The 26,799-nt window shown below is 41.3% G+C and overlaps 1 protein-coding gene across 1 annotated transcript; it reads left to right on the forward strand.

Moving 5' to 3' along the window:
- The first annotated feature begins 1,571 nt into the window (after nt 1–1,571).
- On the forward strand, nt 1,572–26,213 carry LOC137434112 (uncharacterized). The gene is made up of 4 exons (XM_068126793.2): nt 1,572–1,746; nt 2,153–2,985; nt 15,829–16,036; nt 25,439–26,213. The coding sequence occupies exons 2-4, from the start codon at nt 2,157–2,159 to the stop codon at nt 25,644–25,646; spliced, it is 1,245 nt and encodes a 414-aa protein (XP_067982894.2). The 5' UTR covers nt 1,572–1,746; nt 2,153–2,156; the 3' UTR covers nt 25,647–26,213.
- The last annotated feature ends 586 nt before the right edge of the window (nt 26,214–26,799 follow it).

Consider the following 26,799-nt stretch of genomic DNA (forward strand, 5'->3'; position numbering starts at 1 on the left):
GTCATGAACACAATTTATTTATGCACAAGCACAAAAGCAAGACGGGCCGATTTCCGATTCCGACGGGCCGACGGGCGAGACGGGCCGATTTCCGATTCCGACGGGCCGATTTGGAGCAAGAAAAAGAACGAGACGGGAGAAAAAGGAGAGAAACGAGACGGGGAAAGCTGATTGGAGAGGCGAGTGAGGCGCGATTGGAGAGGAGTGTGAGGCGCGATTGGAGAGGAGTGTGAGGCACGATTGGAGAGGAGTGTGAGGCACGATTGGAGAGGAGTGTGAGGCGTGATTGGAGAGGAGTGTGAGGCACGATTGGAGAGGAGTGATTGGAGGGGAGTGTGAGGCACGATTGGAGAGGAGTGTGAGGCACGATTGGAGAGGAGTGTGAGGCGCGATTGGAGAGGAGTGTGAGGCGCGATTGGAGAGGAGTGTGAGGCGCGATTGGAGAGGCGTGTGAAGGATTGGAGAGGAGAGGAGTGTGAGGGATTGGAGAGGTGAGGGATTGGAAAGGAGAGGGATGTGAGGGTTTGGAGAGGAGAGGAGTGCTAGGTGGAGAGAGGAGAGTGTCAGGTGGAGACAGGAGAGTGTCAGGTGGAGACAGGAGAGTGTCAGGTGGAGAGGAGTGAGGGGTCACATATTATGTGAAATAAATAAATTGTGTTCATCACACCATTTCTGGATCTGATGACTTGCCAGTAACCATTTTGTAAAAATGAATGTGCAGCATCTAACTCAATATGTCGAAATGTCACACACATCCATGCCCGTGGGATTCCCACGGGTGACCCCGCTAGTATATATATATATATATATATATATATATATATATATATATATATATATATATTTATATATATATGTATATATATATACACAAAGAATTAAGTTAAGCACCCCCCCCCCCCCCCCGTTTTTTTACAACCTCGCACATTACAAGTTTGTTGTCGTCAAAACAGTGTAATATACCCATGATATTGCTATATTTTCTGGAGAAGTGATATTACGGTCACATAAAAACATAACAATCATGCCGTTTTCAATATTTTATTCTGAATAATTTAAGGTGAAATTTTTTGGGAATTTTAGGCATATTTTCACCTCAATTTAAGTATGGAGCTATAGGTCCATCACGGACAGTGTGGATGACGTTTATGTTTTCTAACGTACAGTCATTGTTCTGAGAAGACCTCTAGCGATCTTTGCGTCAATAACGTGTGTAGGACCCACGTGATCGGATCACTGACTCAACCAATCACTTTTTTCACTTTGATCACTCAATTTCATCAATGGATAATTGCTAATGTCATACCAATCATTATTTGATCTCACATACCTGAGAATATATGCCAATGTATACATATACACAAAGAATATATATTAGGGGGTGCTTAACTTAATTCTTTGTGTATATATATATATATATATATATACATACCGGACACAGGCAAACCATCCAGGAATTGTGGGATGAAGTGTACAGTAGGAAATGATTGGTAAAGAGGAATTAATGGCGGCTTTGGATCAACAGTCCCCCCCCAGTGTGGGGCAGCCCCTAACGGTTGGCAGGGTGGGACTGAGCGAGAGCAGAGGGCTGGCAGACGAGGCTCGGGTTTTGCCAAGACACAAACACGAATACCTTCCTACACGCCTTCTGCATCCTCCGCTGCTTTTCCTTGAGGATTTAGTTCTTTTTTTGGAAACCGTCTGCCTCAGACCAGCGAGAGACTGTCCTTTAATCTCGGAGAACAAGTGAGGACTCGGACATCTATATAGGTATCACATGTGTGTCTCTGTGTACAGTACGGTAGTCGGTACTGGATTTGTTCCGAAACATTCCTGAAATCCCTTAATGTATCATTTTCATTAATCCTTCCTCCGATGTTCTCCTTCTAAGCAGAAGTTGTTATTTTGCGATTCACTCATACTTGTTCATTAATTATTTAATTCCAAACTTGTATTGCTTGCACCTCTCTCCAGTCTTCTTGTACAGCATTCCTCTTTTATTTTTGTTTTCACTTTAATCCCATTATCCCATCATCGTCTTGTTTTTGTCTACTTTGAGTAAATGAATCAGATTTTTAGAATCGTCTAAAACTGTTTACATTTTGACTCAACTTTGAACTTCTTTTCAGACTCTTCTTCTTTTCCACTAAAGTGTCATGTCACAGAAACAAGAAGATGACGACCTGAGCAAGATGCAGGAATCTCTCAACAACATTATTAACCAGCTCCAGGGAATAGGAGATCCGGTTTTACCACCATCAACACCACCAGCCACAGCAACACAACCATCAACAAATGCAGTGCGTTTCATCCCAGAGAGAGCCGACATCTTTCCCATTCAGCACAGCACCACCTCTTCATGGCCCTTGCTCTGCCCTCCATCGCCACCACCATCTCCTGACAAAGCATTCATTATCGACATGAAACCCCATTCGGAAAAAGGACAACGTAGTTTGACAGATGATGGTGAGCAAGGGAGCTCGGACAGTGGGAAACCACCCGACTCTGATGGGGGGTCTTCAGATCGAAGCCCCGGGGATGTGGATCGTTGGCCCCCACCACCATTCCCCGACCTGTCCTTAATGCAGGATCTGCCGGTCCAGACGAAGAAACCGAGGGCCAGTACTCCTAGGGGCGCCCCCTGGCCACAAGGTGATCCCAGGAGGTCGGTGCAACCCATGTCCTCGAGGTCATTGGAAGCAGAGAGCATCGAACTTGTTTCTCGTGGATTCACCAGAGATGAAGGGGTGCAGCACATCGACGGAGGGGAAGACCATGGAGATCATGGATGTTGTGCCGGACGTTGCCAACGTGGTCCTATTCACACCTTACTAGCGGCACTACTAGCCATGATCCTCGCACCCTGCTTGTTGTACACCTGTGCGAAGGTGCTGCCCTTCGAGACGCCGCACTTACCTGGAGTTTTACCCAGAATGGTGTACGCTTTGCGCTGCTGCTTCGTTGCTGCATTGCCACTGGCATTCGGTAGGAATCATTTCAAATTTCCTATAACTTATGACGTCGCCACCTATTGTATTCCCATCCACGTAATGTGCACATATTGTCAATTTCCATCTTATTCAAATCACATTGAACAAAGATCAGTATTGGATTCAAAAATAATCACCGCCATATACACCAAACCGGAACTAATTTGGCCCTGGATGTGGTATAGCCCGGTTTACTTTGGGGGTGATTTTTGTCTTCCTACAAACCCATATTCACTGGGAATGTCTTTTTTTCTTTTCTTTTTTGTATACTAGATCGAGGATCGTGTAAGAGCTAGCACATTAAACACACATTGGCACATAGAACACAAAAAAACATCAACGGACACATAAAACAATAAAGGGAGGGGGAGACAAGATGGGGAGAGAGAGGGAAGCACACAAGCACAACAGCAGAGAACAGGGACATCGGGAGATCTGTGGGAGGGAGACGGCTGAGGGGTGGAGGGGGGAGGGGAAGGGGAGGAAAGGGGTACACGGTTTAAAACAAATTGCATGAGAGAGAGAGCAACAAATTGACACGACTAGGAATTTCAGGAAAGAAGTCGGTGATTGAAAGAGGTGGATCTGGGGTGAATTAACGGGGGTTGAAGAGATCAAGGTTTTGGATGGGGGAAGATAAGAGATGGTGGTGAACGGCTGTTTTAAAGACCTGGAGGGAGGAGTGGGATTGAAGGGAGTGAGGGAGTTTGTTCCAGAGGCGGGAGAAAAGAGGAATGAAAGAGTGAAGGTGAGCAGAGAGTCTTGATTTTGGCAGTTTGAGCATAAGAGGGTTGCAGGCAGATCTTGTGCGACGTGTAGGAATATTTGGGGGACAGAGCACAGACAGGGCTGGGGGGGCAAGGCCAAGAGGAGTAAAAGTCTCCATGATAATTTTACTAAAAACAGAACTTATTAACCCCCTGTATTATATGGCCTGAATAATTACCCCACAACAGGACAGATTAATGAAAACAAAATAAAACTAGAACGCACTCGGCAGAACACACACATCGATCATGCTGAACAGTTTATGTTTTGTAGCTCACAGATAGCCCGGATCTGGACCTGAACCAAAAGCTAATCACCTTGTTCTTGTCACCTACCAACCCATTCACAAAGTTCTGGATTATTGTCATAATCCATCCATAACTTTTTGAGATATCGTGCTATATATATATATATATATGTCATTTTTTGGCCCCATCTCTCAATGATGAAGAATCGTTCAAACATGAATTCCATCGTGACGGAATCACCATGTGCACTCTAATTTTGAACATATAAGGTAATTATCTTGAATGCTAAGAAGAGCAGAGAGAATTCAATTATATGTATTGAACCAGAACTGTCACATGGCTACAGACGAGTACTACTCTCAGTGAGGCTTACCCCGGTTAACAAAATTTGTTACCCAGAATAGTCTTGTGACGGAATCACACTATGTGGACATGGTAAACAGACTAATGAGATTTGATATAAAAACTCTGCTCTGTTAGTGAACACAAGGTCTAGAAAAAAAAATTCGGACGTCAACAATAGTACTGCTTTCCTATCGCAGTCTTATTGGTAATGCAATGCAGAAACTGCAAACTATAGGTGGCAGACCAGGTAATGTGACGGAATCACACGTGGGTGACGATTTTCATGGAATTCATGCAAAAATTATCGTATCCGGATCCAGATATTCACCCAAATTGAATCAATTATTCCTTGTCACACCCAAACTGTCCACCAAGGTTCGTCCAAATCCATTCATAACTTTTTGAGACATCCTGCCCACAAACAGACAAACAGGTGTGAATACATTACCTCTGTCCACATGTGATGGTGGAGGTAATTATTAACTCCATTTCTTTCTTGATATGGAATTAATTATTCTTTCGATCAAAGACATTTAAAAGGAGTTCGCTGTTGAAGTCACATGTCAACAGGCCGGCCATCTGTTTATTACCCCACACTCGCAGCACAAAGTGGGCTTAAGCAATTGATTCAGTCTGTCTGGCAGTCAAATAAAATTGAAAATCATTCCAAACAAGAAACTTACTGTTATTATGGATGTCATAAAGGACAAACAACAGGCAGGAACAACTAATTTACTGTGTTAAATAAGGTGGTGTAAAATACAGTGCGTCAATGAAGGTAAACTTCCAATGCAAGTTTTTTTCCAATAACTTTTAAAACTTTTATATTATTTAAATTGAATTATATACTTGAACACCGAGAACGCAAATCACATTGTTTGCATTTCCACAAACCTTCAGTTTAGTCGTACTTGGGCAAAATTTTACGCCGTCTCGACCAATCAAATTTGATGCGTGCTTTGAGGGTGGAGTAACAGTGAGGGTCAGACAAAATGGTGGGGCCTCTCGATGCACCCACAGAGCTAACTTCGTCCAAAAAAATCTGTCTGTTTAGTGCATCTTTTTCCAAGATCGTTGGCAGTTCATAGAGAGATCCAAGCTTTTCTCAAGACAGCTAAGGTGTTCTATGAACTCTCTAACTATGTATGTACCAAAGGGTGGCAGATGAGAAAATAAAAATTGAGAGAACTGAGGATGACAGGAGAAAGAAGAGTTTGTGGAATGTGTAGGTTTTTATTTGTTTGTTTGGTGGACCTGCTGTTTGGAGACCCTCTGGTATTGAAGCGTCAAAGCCTCGATCATGGACGGAGTTCGCAGATGCTGATCCGAATGGTTATTGAACACACAGTAAGCAATCTGAATGAATTCATTTGATCTCTATCCATCTAAGCATCGAGTCTCTCTCCCCACCTCCTCCAACTCCCCATTCCTCGACATTTTTCCAGTACAGGTACATGGTGAACTGGACAATTAACTACGTACAGTTAACTAGAGAATTTATAGAACACCTTTCCCCATGCCGTGCTCAAGTATATAATTCAATTGAAATAAAATTATTTTAACAGTCGTAGAAAAGATTCCAGAGGTTTACCGCTGTTGAACAGACTTATACACCACCTCGTCTAACATGTCCAAGTACTGCAAAACTGGAGTTTTTGGAAGCGCTAAAAAGACAATTTGTGTTCTACGGTCGTATATAATTAAACGTATATAATTAAATTTAAATAAAATAAAGATTTAATGGTCGTATAAAAAAATTAATTCCGGGATTTTACCACTGCTGACACAATGTCTATTTACACCACCTCATTCAACACGTTACATTAGTTGTCCAAGCCTGTTGTATGTGTCCTTTATGACATCCTTAAAAAGAGTAAGTTTCCTGTTTGGAATGATTTTAAATTTTGTTTGACTGCCAGACAGTTAGACAGAGTAAAATAATTATGGTACCGCACTCTGCACATGTACACTTGGGATGGGATTCTGTACAATCTGCCAAATTCAGAGCCAAAATACTGATAAACTACAGGTAAATTTTTCGATTCATGTTCAAAATACAACATTCAATTGAAATATTCCTCAAACATAAACTGACATCTGTAGACAGACAGACAGACAGACAGGGTGACCCAATTGCTTAACCTCACTTTTCGCTTTGGGGGTGCAGGGTAATAAGAGCTGCAGTGACACTTTAGAGTTAGTGACAATTTATTTGTTTACCTTATAGTGATTTTTATTTATTTAAATTACCAATCAAGATGAGGGTGAAGAATTAAGCAAAGCATTTAAACCTGGGCCGAGGAAGGGCAGAAAATGGTCTAAATTGATTCGGTCAATAGTCATCAACTGCACCTGGCATTAATGATGAACTTAAAAATAAATAATCTGCACACAACACAATTCATTCAAGTGAAATGGGAAATGATTCATTCAATTCATACAATTGTAACCTTACATGAATAAGAAATCGATTATAATAAATTTGCCCGAGCCTTTGAGGCATCATCAATGCTTATGCCGGTACTTTGAAGGATCATTAAGCCGGGTGTCCCATCTGCTAGCGTTTGCAGACAGACATTATAGATCCCACGATGTCTTTAGCAAGAATAGGCCATTGTGTGCCGGCACACTGAACAAATTCCTGCCCGGAAAGGCAACAGCAAACCACCCAATGCAAACCTTGCCAAAAAACTGCCTTATGAGCACCTAAGCTCAGGGAAGAGGATGAACTGAGAATCACGAGACTGATCAATTTGTAGAAAAAAAATAATTCTGATCTCCAGTCATTGCATCAAATGTTGTACTGAAGGATTTATTCCCACCAATCATGGAATGCAAGATCAAGCTTTGCTATTGGTCCAATTACGATAATTATAACTCATTTCATTAAAATCATTTGTTTCTTCAGAGTATTGAGGATTTGTGGATAAGTTTATAAAACATGGCATCCCACAAGTTACACGACATTCTGAGTTGGGTGGATGGATACATTTCACCATTTTAACATAACCGGATCAAAATCCTGGAACTTCTGCACAAAAGCACCAGAGCGGAAGAGCCATCCCTGGAGGGGCTGCAACATTTTGCTCATTCACTGAAAGAGTTTGTCCTTTTACCTTTTGGCCTCCCCATCAGCCATGATCTTTCCAGGGCCAACCACATGGCAAAGCTGGCCTCCAAAGCCAGCCACAGACTGGGCATCCTCCGTCGAACCGAGTCTTTACTTGAAATATTAGAACTACTGAATCTACAAGGCCTTTGTACATAGCTCAATGGAATAGTACGTACGTTCCTGGTTTGTTTTCTGTCTATTCTCCAACGTTGCTCCCTCTGCAACTCCAGGAAGGAAGCATTCTTCCAGTAACCCCTTCTGGTCAAACGTACAAAATCCAGACTGATTGCACACCTTAGCTCTTCATTCCTCACTTCTCCCATCTATGGAACCATCTTCCAGAGGCTGTTCTGTCTCACTCTTCTGTCCCAGAGGCTGTTCTGTCTCACTATTCTGTCCCAGAGGCTGTTCCGTCTCACTCTTCTGTCCCAGAGGCTGTTCCGTCTCACTCTTCTGTCCCAGAGGCTGTTCCGTCTAACTCTTCTGTCCCAGAGGCTGTTCCGTCTCACTCTTCTGTCCCAGGGCTTCAAGCATGCAGTGCATCACCACCTCATGTCATCGTTCATACTGACCCATGATATTTGTTACCCCCATAAACTTTCCTTACCCAACCTTCTTATTTTCTGATTTCAGTGTTGTCTCTCTTTCTCTGTCTCACCTTCATTCCCGGTTTGTTTGTCCCTTTGGCGATTGTGCCCAATTGTTGCCCAATTACCCCCAATGTCAATTTAACCGTACTCTTCAATGAACCTCACTCAAGTAGGAAAAAAGACAGAAGAGGGTCATCACGTTCTCAGGGTAACTTGGATTGGGCCCACAATCTGCCGAGAAGCAGCACCAATATTCCGTAAACGAACAAAGGCAAAACTAAAAAGGAAGGGCGTGATGGAATAGAAGAACCATCACTCATTGGAAACTGTAATGATGGGAAACGCATCCAAGCCTTGCGAGTTACCAGCTTTGGAGGGAAATTAATCAGCATTAAGTTTGCAAGTTAAGTGATCTTGGGAAGTATGTAGACAGGTACCTGGACGACAAAGGCCTAAAATGGAAAAAAAAAATTGGCCTCTTCATTGGAAAACATGTTAAACACCAAACAAAAGTTCAAAGTTGAAATATTGTGCACCGATATTTTCTAACTTCAGAATGTTATGCAGGAAGTGGAATCAAAACTGCTCATAGCATTATGGACAAAACCAAGATGGTAGCCAATATAGTCACATGCTATGGAACAGAGGTGCATCATTAAATTACTTGTAAAGAAGAACAGAAAAGCAACTGATATTTACAAATGACAGTCTGTACAATTTGGTCTGGTGTTGGCTTAGCGGTTAGGGTGCCGGCTTGGGATCCTAGGATCCTGGGTTCGAATCCCGGTCGATCGCTGAATTAACACCAAGGGGATTGACTCAAGTTGTTATCACCTGAGTTGTTATCACTCAGGTTGTTATCAATTAACACCAAGGCCTGTTATCCTTCTGATGTTGGCAAATTGAGTACCAGTTCACTGGTAATTCCCTGTGTGTCTCAAGAGGCAACCAACAGGGTTGGCGGCAGGAAGGGCATCCGGCCATAAAACATTGCTTCAAAAAGGGACCAAGGTGCCCGAAAAAGGCCAACCGCTGCTCTGTGGGGAAAAATGGCCTCTAAAGGTGGTTCAGTCTGTACAATTTGGTGATTTATATCTTCAATGTAGTCATTGTAGCGTGTTGGGATGATTGATCAAGTTAGAAGACACCTGTGAATTGATAAGATCTTGAGCATTATAACACAAAATAAATTGTTGTCACTCAAGCAGACATACAGTCACGTGAAAAAGTAAGTACACCCCATGTAAAGTTTTGATTTTTTCAACATATTTCAGCATACAGCTATTTGATCTTCATTTCAACAATATTGATAGATAAAGGTGATATAATATAACAAATATCATGAAACATTTACATTTTGTAGTCCATTGTATAATTTAAATAAACATAAATGCAAATTTCGCATGTGGAAAAAGTAAGTACACCCTTGGCTCTAATAGGTGGTATTGCCCCCTTTGGCAGAAACAACCTCAAGTAGGCGTTTCTTATAACTGTCTACCAGTCTCCGACATCGACTGGGAGAAATGTTTGCCCACTCCTCCATGCAGAATTCTTTCAGCTGTGCGATGTTTGAGGGGTTTCCTGCATGCTCAGCTCGTTTCAAATCCCCCCACAACATCTCGATGGGATTTAGATCCGGGCATTGACTTGGCCATTCCAGAACCCTCCATTTCTTTATCTTCAGCCATTCCTTGGTGGATTTACTGGTATGTTTAGGGTCATTGTCATGTTGCAAGGTCCACCTTCGGTTGAGATTCAACTTTCCGACAGATGGACTCACATTATCCTCAAGCATCCTCTGGTACAATGAAGAATTCATAGTGGATTCTATGATGGTGAGCTGCTCAGGCCCTGATGCAGCAAAGCTGCCCCAAACCATAATATTTCCACCACCATGCTTTACAGTTGGTATCAAGTTATTGTGGTCAAATGCTGTCTTTGGTTTTTGCCAAACATGTCTTCTGGTACTGTGGCCAAATAGCTCTACCTTTGACTCATCTGTCCAGAGCACATTGTTCCAGAAGTGCTGGGCTTTGCCTTGGTGTTCATTGGCAAACTTTAGTCTTGCCCTGATGTTCTTTCTGGACAGCAAAGGTTTCCTCCTGGCACACCTCCCATGTAGATCAAATTTGTGCAGCCTCTTTCTAATGGTAGACTCGTGCACTTTGACATCAACAGTGGTAAGAGCTACCTGTAGGTCCCGTTATGACATTCTGGGGTTCTTAGAGACTTCTTTCAGCATCTTGCGGTCTGCTCTCGGGCTGAACTTACTGGGGCGGCCTGGCCTGAACAAGTTGGCAGTTGTTTGGAATCTTCTCCACTTGTAGATGTTCTTCCGGACAGTCGAATGATTGATTTCAAATTGTTTGGAGATCTTTTTAAATCCCTTCCCAGACTCGTGGGCATCTATAACCTTCTTTCTGAAGGCCTCAGGGAGCTATTTTGATCTAGGCATGGTGATTGGTGATGCCACACACTTCAACAACAAAGAGCAAACCAAACTAAATGTCTGAGGTTTAAATAAGACAGGTTCCACCAAGATCCTCTCTAACGATGTTCTAATCATTTGCACTTGAGCTGGTGCACCTGATTCTAATTTTAGGTATTTGAAGTAGTGATAAATGTAGGGGTGTACTGACTTTTTCCACATGTGAAATTTGCATTTATGTTTATTTAAATTATACAATGGACTACAAAATGTAAATGTTTCATGATATTTGTTATATTATATCACCTTTATCTATCAATATTGTTGAAATGAAGATCAAATAGCTGTATGTTGAAATATGTTGAAAAAGTCAAAACTTTACATGGGGTGTACTTACTTTTTCACGTGACTGTAAAAGGTGTCATATGAGGTACAAATCATTTTGAACATTAGGCTATGAGCCAGACCCCCCAAATTGACCGGTTGGTACCATACAGATGGAGTAAGGCTCATTGTGATTTTTAGCAAGATATATGTCCCTAGATATGAAAAAAAGTGATAGCAGTGTATAACTCTCGGCCATCTCTGTGTTATCACCCGAAATATTATTATACGCCTGCTTCGCTTCGCCAAAAAATGTGATATTTGCTAAAATTGGAATAAATATGTTTTTAAGGACCACAGAGTGCCGAGATCGAGATCGAGATCGTATTTGTTCGAGAGATCATGATAAACCTAGAGCGTGGAGCAAGTTTGCATGCATTGTGAAATATAATGTAGCTGATGTTACAAACCTACTTTAGGATACTAGCTAATACCAAAAATTACACTGAGATACCAAAAGTAGTAGACGAATAAACCTAAAATGTTCAAAAGCTATGTTTCGTTCCAAAATATCAAAATTAGGGGGTATGGTTGAACATATTTTGAACTTTGCCAAAATATGTGCCCCAAACAACCACCATATTACAAAGTAATGATATATTCCAATGCAGTGGTTCCTTGCGAAGATTTTGAGGGGTCAAATGTTACTCTGGGAGTTTTCATTTTTGAAATATTGACAAAAATGTACAATGTGAATTCTGAACTCGAAGCGATTTCGACCACTTTTTCACTAAATTTAACATATTTTTTGTCATTATATCAATATTTTGATAAATAACCCCCACAAATGTTCTATATTTCTATTACTATATTAGTTGGCATCCAGTATGCAAATTATTGGCACTCTGTGGTCCTTAAAAACATATTTATTCCAATTTTAGCAAATATCACAATTTTTGGCGAAGCGAAGCAGGCGTATAATAATATTTCGGGTGATAACACAGAGATGGCCGAGAGTTATACACTGCTATCACTTTTTTTTCATATCTAGGCACATATATGTTGCTAAAAATCACAATGAGCCTTACTCCATCTGTATGGTACCGACCAACCCCCTTGGCTCATAGCCTACATCAATTGCTTGAGTACACAAAATTGGATTCGTCCCAATCACACATGCGCAGAGAGGAGTGAGATAATTATTACCTGTGACATGTCTTGGTGGGGAGGGGGTCAATTTTTGAAATGTGCACCTATTGGATGGACAGCTGCCAGACCACACCCACATGTGTCACTTGACTCCACCGACCAATAGCAGACGTTATTATATGGCCGCCATCTTGGTTTTCTGTTGGGCCTAACACATTAGCCCTGTGGGCATCTGTTGATTATACACTGCCCTGGTTTGTTGTGTCAGATTTGCATTGGCTTTGTTTGGATCGAGTGTTATTGACAATAAGGGAATCTGAAAAATGTAATATATGTCGAATAACAGTAAGGTTTAATCAAGCCCATCAGAATGCATGGTATGTCAGAACGCATAGCAAACAAGCGTTATGTTACATAATAAAGTGTTACTTTACAGAAATTACTATACCCCAAAAAAATAGTGTAATCATGTACTGTAATTTGTGAACGATACCATATTGAGGTTAAGTAATCGGTGACCGTCTGACGAATCAGCTCGTTCTGATATAACCAGGGGAGGGTGGCATTGTTAACACTTGTTGAGTAAATTTTTTAATAGCACATTAAATGTGCGTTTCCCAACACGCTGTTAATCTTTTAAGGGTGTAGTACTGGTGAACAGGTGTTTTTTTTGTTTTTTTAGCTGAACAGTTTCCTTATAGTCTTATAAACAAGAATCATGCTATTAGAGGTCATAGAAGTACCCCTAATTATTGAAAAATTCAAATTTCAGCCGGGTACGTCTATTGCCGGGTACTCCCCCCCCCCCCCCTTCCCACGCCTCGTCCCCCCAAGCCCTCTCCCTTCCACACATCTCCCTGCTCTCAAATGTTGTGTTTGTGTGCTTCCCCTTCTCTCCCCATCTTGTTTTCCGCTCCCTCTTTTTGTGTGTTTTGTTTGTCTGGTTGATTTGTTTGTGAAGTAAATGTTAGCTCTTTCACGAGCCTCGATTCAGTACACAAAAAAAAAATATATATATATATATATATATATATATATATATATAATATTTTGCATGAAATTTGTTATAACTTGGGAAATGCATCATTCTTTTGGGCTGAAATTTGGACAGGATATTCAGAATATCACTTCCTTTAAAATGATGAAGGCTTTTGTTTATAGGAGTAGCCATTGTGGATTTATTGAAGGACAACCAAGTTTTATCTGGTAATTGGCATAATTAGCTAATTAGTGAACATTTGACATAATTTCACAAAATCCTCTCATCAGGTAGTAGAGTAACACATGTATAATACATGTACCAAGTTTTGTGTGAAAAGAACGATAGGTGACATAGAAGATAGAAGTAGAAATGTGTTCTTTGTTTTTCCTTGTTTTTTATTGACGGTCTAATTTATGCAAATTATATGCATGTAATATGACAAAAAAGCGTTGAAACTGGTCTGAGTTAAAGCCAAGATTATAATATCTTTCAAGAAAAACTGAAAATTAGATATAAACTTGACTTTGTTTTTGTGTAAAGGCCTCTCAAAGGTACCTATGTAGTTTTCTCAATTTTTCACCAGTACTACACCCATAAGAGTGCGTTGAATGCACGTTTCCCAATTGGCCCATTACCGGATTTTGTTTCAGGTTATGACCATGGTGTGGTCATTCTTGTTTTACTCTGTATGCCTGCCTGGAATTCAAACAAAATTGAAAATCATTCCAAACAGGAAACATGCTGTTTTTGAAGACTTCATAAAGGACGCAGACAACAGGCATTAATAACTAATGTAACTTGTTATACAAGATGGTAGCAAAGATGTTAACCTTCCAGATTGTTTTTTCTTCAACCTTTAACACCCTTATTTTATTTAAATTGAATTATATACTTGAATAATGTAGAACACAAATTGCCTTTTTAGCACTTTCAAAACCCTTCAGTTTGGCAGTACTTGGAGAAACATTCATGCCCTGAGGGCAGAGTAACTATGAGAAAAGCTATGAGAATCAGCATTCATGCCATCATGCCCTGAAGGCAGAATTGTTTGAGATTCTGTATTCTGACAAATATGGCAGCGCATATAGCGTTGTGTGGTTACCATAACGCCGTGTGGCCTGTTATGCACGGATCACTAACAAAAACGAAAAGCAAGAGTTTAAAAGACTCTTCCCATGTCCCTTTTCTCAAGACTGTGTGGGGTAAGGTGTTCTTATGAACTTTCCAGTTCACACTTGAAATTCCACAAGTTTGGTGCAAGGTGGTCACCAAAGGACCTCACATGTGATCAAAAGGCAATTTGGGTGGCCATTGGAATAAAGCTTCTGGAATTGAAGGGAGAGGATTTCCTGAATATTGTGACAATGTCATGAGACTTACATCCATCATTTCATGAGGCAATGTGAACCAGCGTGGGAATGAAGACTTTATTGGTGTATCCCACCACAAACATTTGAGATTCAAATCCGAGAGCATGCGTAGCTCAAGTCTTTTGGGGAACCTTTAATTTTTCAAACGAAGTCAAGGCTCGTGGGAAGAGCATAGAACAGATCAGGACATAACAGAACAAAACGGTAAAAAGAGTGGAGGAAAAAAAAACACCAACAGCAGGGATGAGGGACAAAATGGAGGGAAACTTGTAGAAATAATGGATATGGGGAAGAGTGAGGGGTAGGGGAAAGGCAGGACAAGATGGATAAAGAAGGAAACTCTTGGATGGAAAAAACAGAAACTTGGTTTGGGGAGGGTCAACAGGGGTAGAAATGATCATGGTTTTGGAAGGGGTGGGGGATGGTGTGATCTGAGCTGGTGGTGAACAGTTGTTTAGAAAAGCTGGAGGGAACAATGACATTGAAGAGAATGTGGAATTTGGTTGCACCATCGGGGGAGGGGGAAGAGGAATGAAGGTGAGCAGCGAATCTGGATTTTAGAGTTTCACCAGAAGAGGGTTGCTGGTGGACCGCGTGTGTCCAATAGAAACATTCAGAGGGTTGGGGGTACAAAGCACATAAGGAGGAGATGGTGCAAGACCAGAAAGGAAGTCGTAGAAGACAGAGTCCACCGACCTGTCAGCGATGTGAAAGTGATAGGCCGATTGACAGTGGAAGAGTCCAATGATGGGAGGACCTTAACTGTTCAATCGAGGTGGAACTTCTTGAACGTGGAAAAATAATTAACGCCCAGTACTACAGCAACACAATGAAGTGAGACAAGCAGATAATGTCCACTTATCATTGTGGACATGTCAATGTATAACATAACTGCGCAATAACATACTCACCCTCACAAATGTGAATATTACTGCTCAAGCAGAGATACGTGAGGAAGTCAAAATCATGTCCCATTGTCCAGACTTGCTTGATCTTTATCTCTTTGGATCCTTGAAAACACATTCACCTTTACAAATTACGAGTGTCAAAGCACAGCCTGACACGTCTGTATATCCATTCCAAAGATTTGTACATGGATGACACAGAGGTGCTACCGACACAGATGACAATCGTGTATGTGGAAGCTGGATAATGCCTCGAGAAAAATAAGTTTCATCAACTTCTCTACACTTTTTGATCTTCCAAGATAAACTCAACCTGATTTGAAATTATTTGGTGTCAAATTAGCTTCCAATAATTGTGTAGGCCTACAAGTTTAGGTTGAGAAGGGGCAAAATAATTGGATCTGCAAACACCACCACTTGAGATAACCGTCTGTTGATGGTACTCGAGTCAAAAGGGGTGGAAAGGAGCAAGTTCGGGAGGTTGTGCGGTTTCCATAAAATCCGCGTTTTGATCCGACAACAACCAATCCTCAGATTTTTATTTTCGATTAACAAATCCCCCAAAGCAGCACACCATAGCCACTAACTTCTCTTCCACCCCATAACTTTTCCCCAAGGTGTGGTTGGTTGTGGTCTATCTAGACTCTGTTCGTGGCAGAGAAAGGCCGAGCGGAATAGTTGCAGTTCAGCAACCCACACCTTCGTGCACGACTCGGCCCAGCAACTGCTGCTTTTCTGCATCAACCTCCTTGTATTCTCATCGTACGCACCCTCCGGTGCTCTCAAGCTGCTACCTATTCTCGCTGGAATTTTTGTGCTGGCAAGGTGAGAACACTTCAAATTAAGCCTGCAGGTATCAACTGTCTCGGCGTAATGCAGGAATGAGTAAAATAATCGCCTTACCACAAATACATGTCTCAAATCCTGAATCACGAGACCTCAAATTAATGGAGTGGTATTGAATCAGGAAGACTTAAAATTCACAGGAAAGAAAAGACTTTTCATGAAACTTCATTCAGTCAGTAATTGATGTGAACGAAGCCATTACTTTCAAATTACATTTTCAATCACCCTCATGTGGCTAGAGCAACTCCATACAAAACTAGATGGTATTCATAGAATACTTACCCTGCGCAGTCAGCTTGTTGTGAGCCAACTCTTCTGTTTTTGAAAGTTTCTTTTTTTTTTGATCCAATATGGATGCCAGACCACGTGAGCGATGACATCATAAATTTATATTCTCTAATATAATTGTTGCATAGATCACGCTCAATACATTTCAAACTGATCAGACTAAGCGTTGTCCCTGTCGAATTCTGACGTCATAATTATGGCACCAATGACGTCATTGTTAACACCTATTCCCCATATGGAGTTCTTTACAATGAGCCATGTTTCAATTTTTTCCATGGAGCGGTTTCAGAGATATAGAGGTGCAACTTTTTTCGATTTTTTTTCCAAGATGGCGCCTGTACCACATGACCTATGGCGTCATGATTATCATCAAAATATTCTACATGAAGAGGCGCTCCTATTGTGAAAATTTCGTGCCCATCAGACCAACAGTTGCTGAGAAAACAAATTCACAATGATCGGATAAGTGTTGTACTTTTCAAATTATGACGTCATAATTAAGGCACCGATGACATCACCATCAACATATCATATTCCCCATGGTGAGTACTTGACAATGAGCCATGTTTCAATTTTTTTTTCCATTGAGCAGTTTGGCAGATATAGAGGTGTAACGTTTTTCCAAGATGGCGTCCATAACACGTGACAAAGGACGTCATAATTCTGAATAAAAACATTATACAGGCGGAGGCGCTTCTACAGTAAAATTGTGAATCGGACCAACGGTTGCCGAGAAAATGAACTTCTAAAATGCAGACACGTACGGCACACGCCACACACGTGCGAAACTGAATGCTAAACCCCACTTTTGGCTTTGCAGGGTAACTAGAAAGGGCTGCTGTGCTTGCACACAAACAGTAACAAGCGTTACGCCTAGGTCCCCCGTCGGGGAAGTGATGTGAGTTGACAAAGTGGAACACGCAGAAAACATGCTATATGATATTTCGCTCACAAGGGTCAGACAAACATGGAGGCGGCCATCTTGGATTTTGACGTGGCGACACAATTTTCAATAGCGTTCTTCCTTATGCCGAGATGCACCCACACACCAGAAGGTACTTCGCTTATTTTTCAAGATATTTCACTCACAAGGTTCAGACATATATATGGTGGCGGCCGTCCTGGATTTTGACGTGGCGACCCACTTTACAATAGCGGTCTTCCTTATGCCGAGACACACCCACACACCAAATTAGAAGTTGGTACTTTGCTTATCTTTCAAGATATTCTTCTCACAAGATTCAGACATACATGGCGGCGGCCATCTTGGATTTTGACGTGGCGACCCAATTTTAAACAGCGTTCTTCCGTGTGTCTAGATACACCCACACACCAGATTAGAAGTTGGTACTTCGCTTATTTTTCAAGATATTTCGCTCACAAGGGTCAGACATATATATGGTGGCGGCCATCTTGGATTTTGACGTGGCGACCCAATTTTCAATAGCGTTCTTCCTCATGGCGAGATACACCCACACACCAAATTAGAAGTTGGTACTTCGCTTATTTTTCAAGATATTCATCTCGTGTCGGACATACATCGTGGCAGCCATCTTGGATTTTGACGTGGCGACCCAATTTTCAATAGCGTTCTTCCTTATGCCGAGATACACCCAAACACCAGATTAGAAGTTGGTACTTCGCTTATTTTTCAAGATATGCAGGTTACAAGGTTCAGACATACATGGCATCAGACATATACATGGCGGCGGCCATCTTGGATTTTGACATGGCGACCCAATTTTAAACAGCGTTCTTCCTTGTGCCTAGATACACCCACACACCAGATTAGAAGTTGGTACTTCACTTATTTTTCGAGATATTTCGCTCACAAGTTTCAGACATATATATGGTGGCGGCCATCTTGGATTTTGACGTGGCGACCCAATTTTCAATAGCGTTCGTCCTTATGCCGAGATACACCCACACGCCAAATTAGAAGTTGGTACTTCGCTTATTTTTCAAGATATTCATCTTAAGTTTCAGACATACATGGCGGCGGCCATCTTGGCTTTTGACGTGGCGACCCGATTTTAAACAGCGTTCTTCCTTGTGCCTAGATACACCCACACACCAGATTAGACGTTGGTACTTCGCTTATTTTTCGAGATATTTCGCTCACAAGTTTCAGACATATATATGGTGGTGGCCATCTTGGATTTTGACGTGGCGACCCAATTTTCAATGGCGTTCGTCCTTATGCCGAGATACACCCACACGCCAGAATTAGAAGTTGGTACTTCGCTTATTTTTCAAGATATTCATCTCACAAGGTTCAGACATACATGGCGGCGGCCATCTTGGATTTTGACGTGGCGAACCAATTTTCAATAGCGTTCTTCCTTATGCCTAGATACACCCACACACCAGATTAGAAGTTGGTACTCCGTACGTTGGCACGGACACACGGACGGAGGGGAAAGCCATAGTCCCCCTTTCGCTCCGCTGAGCGACGGGGGACAACAAGATGGCACTCAGCAGATCCAATCTATAAATCTTAAAATCCAAAGCCAGGCCGAACAATTTACAATTTGTATCCCACAGATAAGCCGGATCTCGAGCCGGACCTGAAGCAAAATCAAATCGGCTTGTTCTCGTCACCTACCAAACCTATCCACCAAGATTTGGCACACCCCAACCACAACTTTTTAAGTTATGCGATTAATAGTTTCTGGTCCCGTCTCTCAATTCTGAAGATTCGCTAAGTATAATAAATAAAAAAAACTAGTAAGTTGCCAGTGTCTATACCGGATAAATATGGAGCTGGCAAAAATGCAAATGGCATCTTCCGTCATCGAGCTGGAAAGCTGGGAGCAATTCACATTTTTTGCCACAGTTGATGCAATTTAAATGCTCTAATGGCAGCGAGTTACCCCATTTGAGTGTTTGTTCAATATATGTAGCTTTATTGGGAAAATTATGCCAAGGGTCCATAATAAAAATTTGTGTTGGTGTCAAAAGCCAGTTATCAATTGCAAACTAATAGTAGGATTCTCATATCCAGATCCTCACCAAAATCGAATCAAATTCGTCCTTGTCACACATCCAACCTTTCCACCAACCTTCATCCGAATCAGCCTGTACCTTTTTTAGCCGCGTCGCAGACGCTGGTCAAAAGAGTGCACTCTGCTGATGTTGTTCTTCTTCTTCTTCTTGTTTTTGCAGAGAAGACAAAACCTCAAAGCTCCACCCATTCTGGGAACCATAGCTCCACCCATTCTGGGAGAGGCTTCATATAAACAAATATCCACCATTTTATTAACTCGCATAGCTTTGAGGCCTGTTTTGTAGGTCCGTGGTGTCTTCCTCTCTCACACAGTTTTATTTCAAATCAAATTCGATATATCATTTCATTTTTCACAGTCGCTAACATAGTTTTAGACTCGGTTGAAAAAAAACGGGAAGAAAATCCGATGAAAGTTGCCCTTTATAGAACGAAATGAATTCTCAAAGGCCTGTAACTTCAAGTCCATTGAGATATTTTTTTTTTTTAAATCGCGGCATGGTCAGTCATACACCGCCCGAAATAACAGACGGGAAAATGCCGAGATATATACACAAAGAATTAAGTTAAGCACCCCCCCCGTTTTTTTACAACCTCGCACATTACAAGTTTGTTGTCGTCAAAACAGTGTAATATACCCATGATATTGCTATATTTTCTGGAGAAGTGATATTATGGTCACATAAAAACATAACAATCATGCCGTTTTCAATATTTTATTCTGAATAATTTAAGGTGAATTTTTTTGGGAATTTTAGGCATATTTTCACCTCAATTTAAGTATGGAGCTATAGGTCCATCACGGACAGTGTGGATGACGTTTATGTTTTCTAACATACAGTCATTGTTCTGAGAAGACCTCTAGCGATCTTTGCGTCAATAACGTGTGTAGGACCCACGTGATCGGATCACTGACTCAACCCTACGTCTCATAGACCCTGTAAGCCGTCGTATGCGTTGCTGTGGCAGGTTGTTCCATTCCCGATGTAATGCACGTTCCAATTCATCCAGAGTGGCTATTGGAGGGACCATCTTCGCAATTTGCCAATGTATACATATACACAAAGAATATATATTAGGGGGTGCTTAACTTAATTCTTTGTGTAGGGGTGCTTAACTTAATTCTTTGTGTATATATATTTTGTTTAAATCGCGGCATGGTCAGTCATACACCGCCCGAAATAACAGACGGGAAAATGCCGAGATATATTAAAAATTCGTCCATTTGATGACAATCGTCACGATGAAATATTTAATTTATACGTCGTCACAATAATGTGGAGAGCGGAGCATAGCTTCGTTCACGTGTCGCCACACACGGGAAATTGCCGAGATATATATTTTTTAAATCGCGGCATGGTCAGTCATACACCGCCTGAAATAACAGACGGGAAAATGCCAAGATATATTAAAAATTCGTGGCGACACACGGGAAATTGCCGAGATATATTTTCACTTCGCACAAAAATAACATCAAGTAATCGAATCAATAGGAATGTCCTGTGCCTATAACATCGACGTTATAGGCACAGCTGCATCTAGGCATTGTGCAACATCGACACGGCTTTTGTTTTAATTAAAACTTTTTGTACTTGTTTTTTAGCCGCATCGCAGACGCTGGTCATAGAGTGCCCTCTGCTGTTGTTGTTGTTCTTCTTGTTCTTCTTGTTCTTGCAGAGAAGAAAAAACCTCAAAGCTCCACCCATTCTGGGAACCATAGCTCCACCCATTCTGGGAGAGGCTTCATATAAACAAATATCCACCATTTTATTAACTCGCATAGCTTTGAGGCCTGTTTTGTAGGCCCGTGGTGTCTTCCTCTCTCACACAGTTTTATTTCAAATCAAATTCGATATATCATTTCATTTTTCACAGTCGCTAACATAGTTTTAGACTCGGTTGAAAAAAAACGGGAAGAAAATCCGATGAAAGTTGCCCTTTATAGAACGAAATGAATTCTCAAAGGCCTGTAACTTCAAGTCCATTGAGATTTTTTTTTTTTTAAATCGCGGCATGGTCAGTCATACACCGCCCGAAATAACAGACGGGAAAATGCCGAGATATATATATTTTGTTTAAATCGCGGCATGGTCAGTCATACACCGCCCGAAATAACAGACGGGAAAATGCCGAGATATCTATCTATAATTCCAGTAATCTGTTTGTACGTTTGTACGTTTGTCTGTGACCGCTGTTTCTCGACAACCACGGGTCCGATATACTTTTAACTTGCCAGGTATATTGCTGGGGACCCGAGGATGTGCCTTTTCAAGGTTTCATATTAATCGGACAATTACTTACCGAGCTATGTCCAAAAAACGATTCAACCAATCAGAGAGCAGCGAACTATCGCGTGTGCCGAACGTGGCGGACACACTCTGCCTCGGATGGCACATTTGAGAGCGTATTCATTTATTTCACGTTTGCAAACTATGTTGGCGTTAAACTATGTTTTAAAACTAATAAAAACGAATTTGCGATTCATTCGCTTTCCTGCGCGTTTGTGCACGCGATGGCGATTTCTTTACCAAACTCCGGAAGCCGTTCGCTTTGGACCAAACCATTTCATGTAAATAGAGGGGGGGGATATAATTTTAGATATAGATATAGTACGGGCAATGCCCTAGTATTAAAAATTCGTCCATTTGATGACAATCGTCACGATGAAATATTTAATTTATACGTCGTCACAATAATGTGGAGAGAGGAGCATAGCTTCGTTCACGTGTCGCCATACACGGGAAATTGCCGAGATATATATTTTTTAAATCGCGGCATGGTCAGTCATACACCGCCTGAAATAACAGACGGGAAAATGCCGAGATATATTAAAAATTCGTCGCCACACACGGGAAATTGCCGAGATATATTTTCACTTTGCACAAAAATAACATCAAGTAATCGAATCAATAGGAATGTCCTGTGCCTATAACATCGACGTTATAGGCACAGCTGCATCTAGGGATTGTGTAACATCGACGCGGCTTTTGTTTTAATTAAAACTTTTTGTACTTGTTTTATTTATAGATACCCTACACACAGACAGGTGTAAACATAACCTCCATCCACTTTCAGTGGCAGAAATAAAGATACAATTCCTCTTTACAACTATAATCTATTACTGACTGCACCTGGTTCCTCTATATTTTAAGCTAAAAACATAAGTAAATGTGTTTTTTTTTTTGTTTTTTTTTAGAATCTTGCACAGAATTTTAGAAACTACATACAGAATCGAGGCTCGTGTAAGAGCTAACACATTGAACATGAAAACATGCACAGACACATAAAACATGCAATGAAGGGAGCGGGAGACAAGAGGGGGAGAGAGGGAAGCACACAAGCACAACAGTAGAGAACAGGGATGTCGGTAAATCTGTGGAAGGGGGAGGGCTGGGGGACGAGGGAGGAGTACACGGTGTAAAGCAAATGAACACAACTAGGAATTTCACTACTAGGATTTTCAGGAAAGAAGTTGGGGATTGAAAGAGGCGAATTTGGGCTGTTTCAATGGGGGTAGAAAAGATCAAGGTTTTGGATGGGGGAAGATAAGAGATGGTGGTGAACAGCTGTTTTAAAGACCTGGAGGGAGGAATGGGATTGAAGGGAGTGGGGAAGTTTGTTCCAGAGGCGGGAGTAAAGAGGAATGAAAGAGTGAAGGTGAGCAGAGAGTCTTGATTTTGGCAGTTTAACCATAAGAGGGTTGCTGGCAGATCTATTGTGTCCTGTAGGAATATTTGGGGGACAGAGCACAGACAGAGCAGGGGGAGCAAGGCCGGAGAGGAGTCGGTAGAAGCCAAAGACCACCAACCTGCCTGCGGTGAGTGAGTGAGAGGCCCTTGGAGTTAGCTTCATCAGGAGAGATTCCAATGATTCTGAATGCTTTGGTTTCAACAGCGTGAAGCCGAGCTAGGTGTGAGGCAGGAGCACCAGCCCATAGGGGAGAGAAGTATTCCATTGAGCTGCGGATGAAAGCCTTGTATGTGGTGAGGAGCTCAGAAGTGCCCAGAATTTGAATTGTGTTGGAAGGGGTTTAAAAATTTTTTATTACTTGCAAAATCGAAGCTTTTTCAAGTGTAATGGTTTGTCTTGTGTGTTATTCTGTGTTTGTCAATCACCTACAGGTCACAATTTTAAACCGATCTGCACGAAGCTTCATCAGATGGTAGAGTTGGTCATAAAGAAGAAGCCTATTGATTTTGAGGTAGAATTTCTAAAATTGCCATTTTTCATCCGATTGACTTGAAAACTGAACAGCATTTGCATATTGAATCACTAAATTGGGAAAACTATTTTTGAGGTCAAAGGTCAACTCAAGGTCAAACTTCTAATATCAATTTTCAACTGAAAAATCATCAATTTTAATCCGAGTGACCCAAGTTTTAATTAAGATAGTCAATTATAATCTTAATGAAATGGACAATTTGATGTATCCATGGCAACCTTTTATTTTGGGGAGGGGTGAATTTTGAAAGTACTGTGCTCTGTATGACGTCTTGTTTTTTGTGTTTTTAGGGCGTCGCCCATCGGGCAGAGCCGTTTAGAACAGTTTGTCCGTCTGTATGTATGACGGTATGTATGTATGTCCCCTCAAACGTATACCAATCAGAGCTGAGAATCACATGACAGGGTGATGTGATTACGTCTGATGTCATTACGGCGGTACTGCATCTCCACACATCGCCATTTTGATTTATATGCCATTCATGCCGAACATATCATCGAACCTGTCATATATCACAATCGCCATGCTCTACGTGTATGTTTTTCATTCAGTGTGAAACACAAACAAACCGATTGTTAAAATGACCATCAAATATCAAAAGCATAGGTGTTACGGCTCTTCCAACAATACGGTACGTATAGGCCTTAGGCGTTATGACTCACCGTCTGCTTCGGACAAATTAAACCCAGGTTTCTTAATACAGAAGTGTATCGTTTCAGTGGTATCGTTTTCGTAATAATAATAATATTATAGTAAATATAACCATAACACTTTAATCCCAATGTCGTGAATGGAAAGTTGATGGATTGAAGCGGTGTAACCGCGGAAGTAAGGAATTCACCTCGGTTTAAAAAAAAAAAAAAAAAATTCGTAATAATAACGTAACATTATTATTATAGTAAATCTAATCGTAACACTAATCCCTTTGTCGTGACTGCAACGTTACTGGAAGTTAAATATATATCTTGTATATATTAAAGTAGCGGCAGTTTTGTGTCCGGCCGTCATGCTATGTCATTACGTATATGATGTCATTACGGCGTAAACACCTGCTCACTCCGAGAGCTGCAGGAAAGGTCATTCCTCTTTGGGGTACATAGATTACAGTCGATCTATGATCGGGTCTCAAGAACATTGAGTGTGTGTTAATTTACCAAGTTTCTTGTGGAGAGATTGCCAAGTGGTTTAAACATTCGAGCAAGCACTCCAATCAAAACCCTTAAGGAACGGCTGGCTTGGCAAGCACTAGCTAGCAGCTTGGTAAATGAGCACACCTCCAACCCTTGTGGGGTATATAGATTACAGTAGATCTTCGCTCAGTTCTGGAAGTAAAACTTCCCTCATGGATGTCGGGATTCCTCCAAATTTCTTTCTATAATGTTATAAACAGCATTAGCGACTGTTTGAAAAGCTAACAATATGTGTTTGTGGTTTATAATATTTTACAAGCCCGGCCACACCACTGTTAGACTTTTGGTCTTGTTTTTGAGGGTGACATCATTCTACCTGGAGATTTAGCAGGTCTCAGAATAACCAAGTCAAAAGGCCACTCAGATATTCAACACCTCCAACAGAAATAAATCGTCTGCCTTGTCACTCCACCTTTAACATTCCAAACACAGGATTACAAAACAACTTCTTAAATACAATAGTCTCAGCTCATGGAGAAGCTGAAGGACAAAGGGAAGAAGATTCTCAAACTACCAATGAGTATGCGAGAAGTGTGGGTAGGGCAGAGAGGGTCCTTTGGAAACCACATACTGTCTTGGGGTGCAGAAGACCAGTTTTGTCATTTGTTAATTTGTGACCAAAATAATAATAAAACTACAAAACGACATGAACCAACACCCTTGATTTTTTTTCTCAGGCTTATTTACTGGCTGACCATCAACAGCTGGTATTCATCCTTCGGCTTCTGCCTCGCATTCTTCCCTACGTTGGCACTGATGACCTTCAACCTGTACTCCCTTTCGACTCTCGGCTTGGCACGAGGAATAACCCCAACCTCAGCTCCAGCCCTGCAGCCTTCTCCCACCCAACCACCAGTTTACCAAGTTCAAGTTTGGAGGGATTAAAATGTCGGCCTTTGCTGCAACCATCCAACATCCACACAGCCATCGAGCAAAAAGGTTCGGGCATATTTTACCCCAAAATGGTGGATACATTCACAGGCTTCCTGTGATGGACACAATGGAGGAGAAAAACGAACATGGTGAGAACAATGTACCACATCATGGATAAGATAATGGCTTGTGCTACACCAAAGGTGAACCAACAAAACCAAAATGGTTGTTCCAACATGGGTTTTGTTGTTAAACTGAAACACGGAAAGGATGAAAAAGTCAGAAAACCAGAGGTATTTCTCCAACCCTGTAACCCAGAGGAATATGATTCACTAGGAAAGTACAATCCTGGATGAAAATTCAATAACATCACATCAAAGATGTAGTATACTCACCACCTTCATTCCGCTGCATTTATCATTTTCTATACTTTCTATACATTTCTTGTCACATTGAGGCAACTGCTGCTATTTCACTCACTCTCACCAAAAGTGTACCACACTGAAATGTTTTGCTGCTTTTTAGCACCTTGTACCTGAAAAAAATAAAACTAGTCACTATGTTGTCTTTTCATGAGAATTGTGCCATAATGGATGCTTTGTGCTGCGACATCGGCAAAATCCACCAACTGAGCAAGATGACATCTCCTTTCCTTGCACTTCTACAAGCCAGCACATTACATCAATCGGCAGGCTAGCAGAACAAGCTCCACAGTGTTTAAAGTTGAAAGGCCCTACTTTAAAACCTCATATTTGTACTTAACCAGGACCGAGCATAAAATGCCAGCATCCCACACAAGCTCACATGCACAACCTCAAAACATGGTGTTTTGGTTACTTTAGTATCCGAGGTCAAGAGTTTGACCTCAAAACTTCGGCTTGTGCATTAGTTTACTTTAAAGATGGTACAACTTTGATGCACAAAGGAAACTGCCCTAATTGCTTCATCTTCCCCCAGATATCGCATTGGGATTGCACATCTGCCTTCGACTTTAGGATCCAAGAGTCTATCGGCAAGAACATGTTGTAACTTGAAGATTGCTCATGCCAAACTGTGGTTAAAAATAATGTCCAAAGTCTGGAAATGGCACAGTGTCTCGACTGCATTGCGTCATCTCTTCCTGCAGTTGAACAAAGACGTGCACTTTATAAATCTATTTGAACAA

Source organism: Myxine glutinosa, chromosome 10 (assembly GCF_964187855.1).
Source record: "Myxine glutinosa chromosome 10, kmMyxGlut1.1, whole genome shotgun sequence".
In the NCBI taxonomy this organism is placed as follows: domain Eukaryota; kingdom Metazoa; phylum Chordata; class Myxini; order Myxiniformes; family Myxinidae; genus Myxine; species Myxine glutinosa.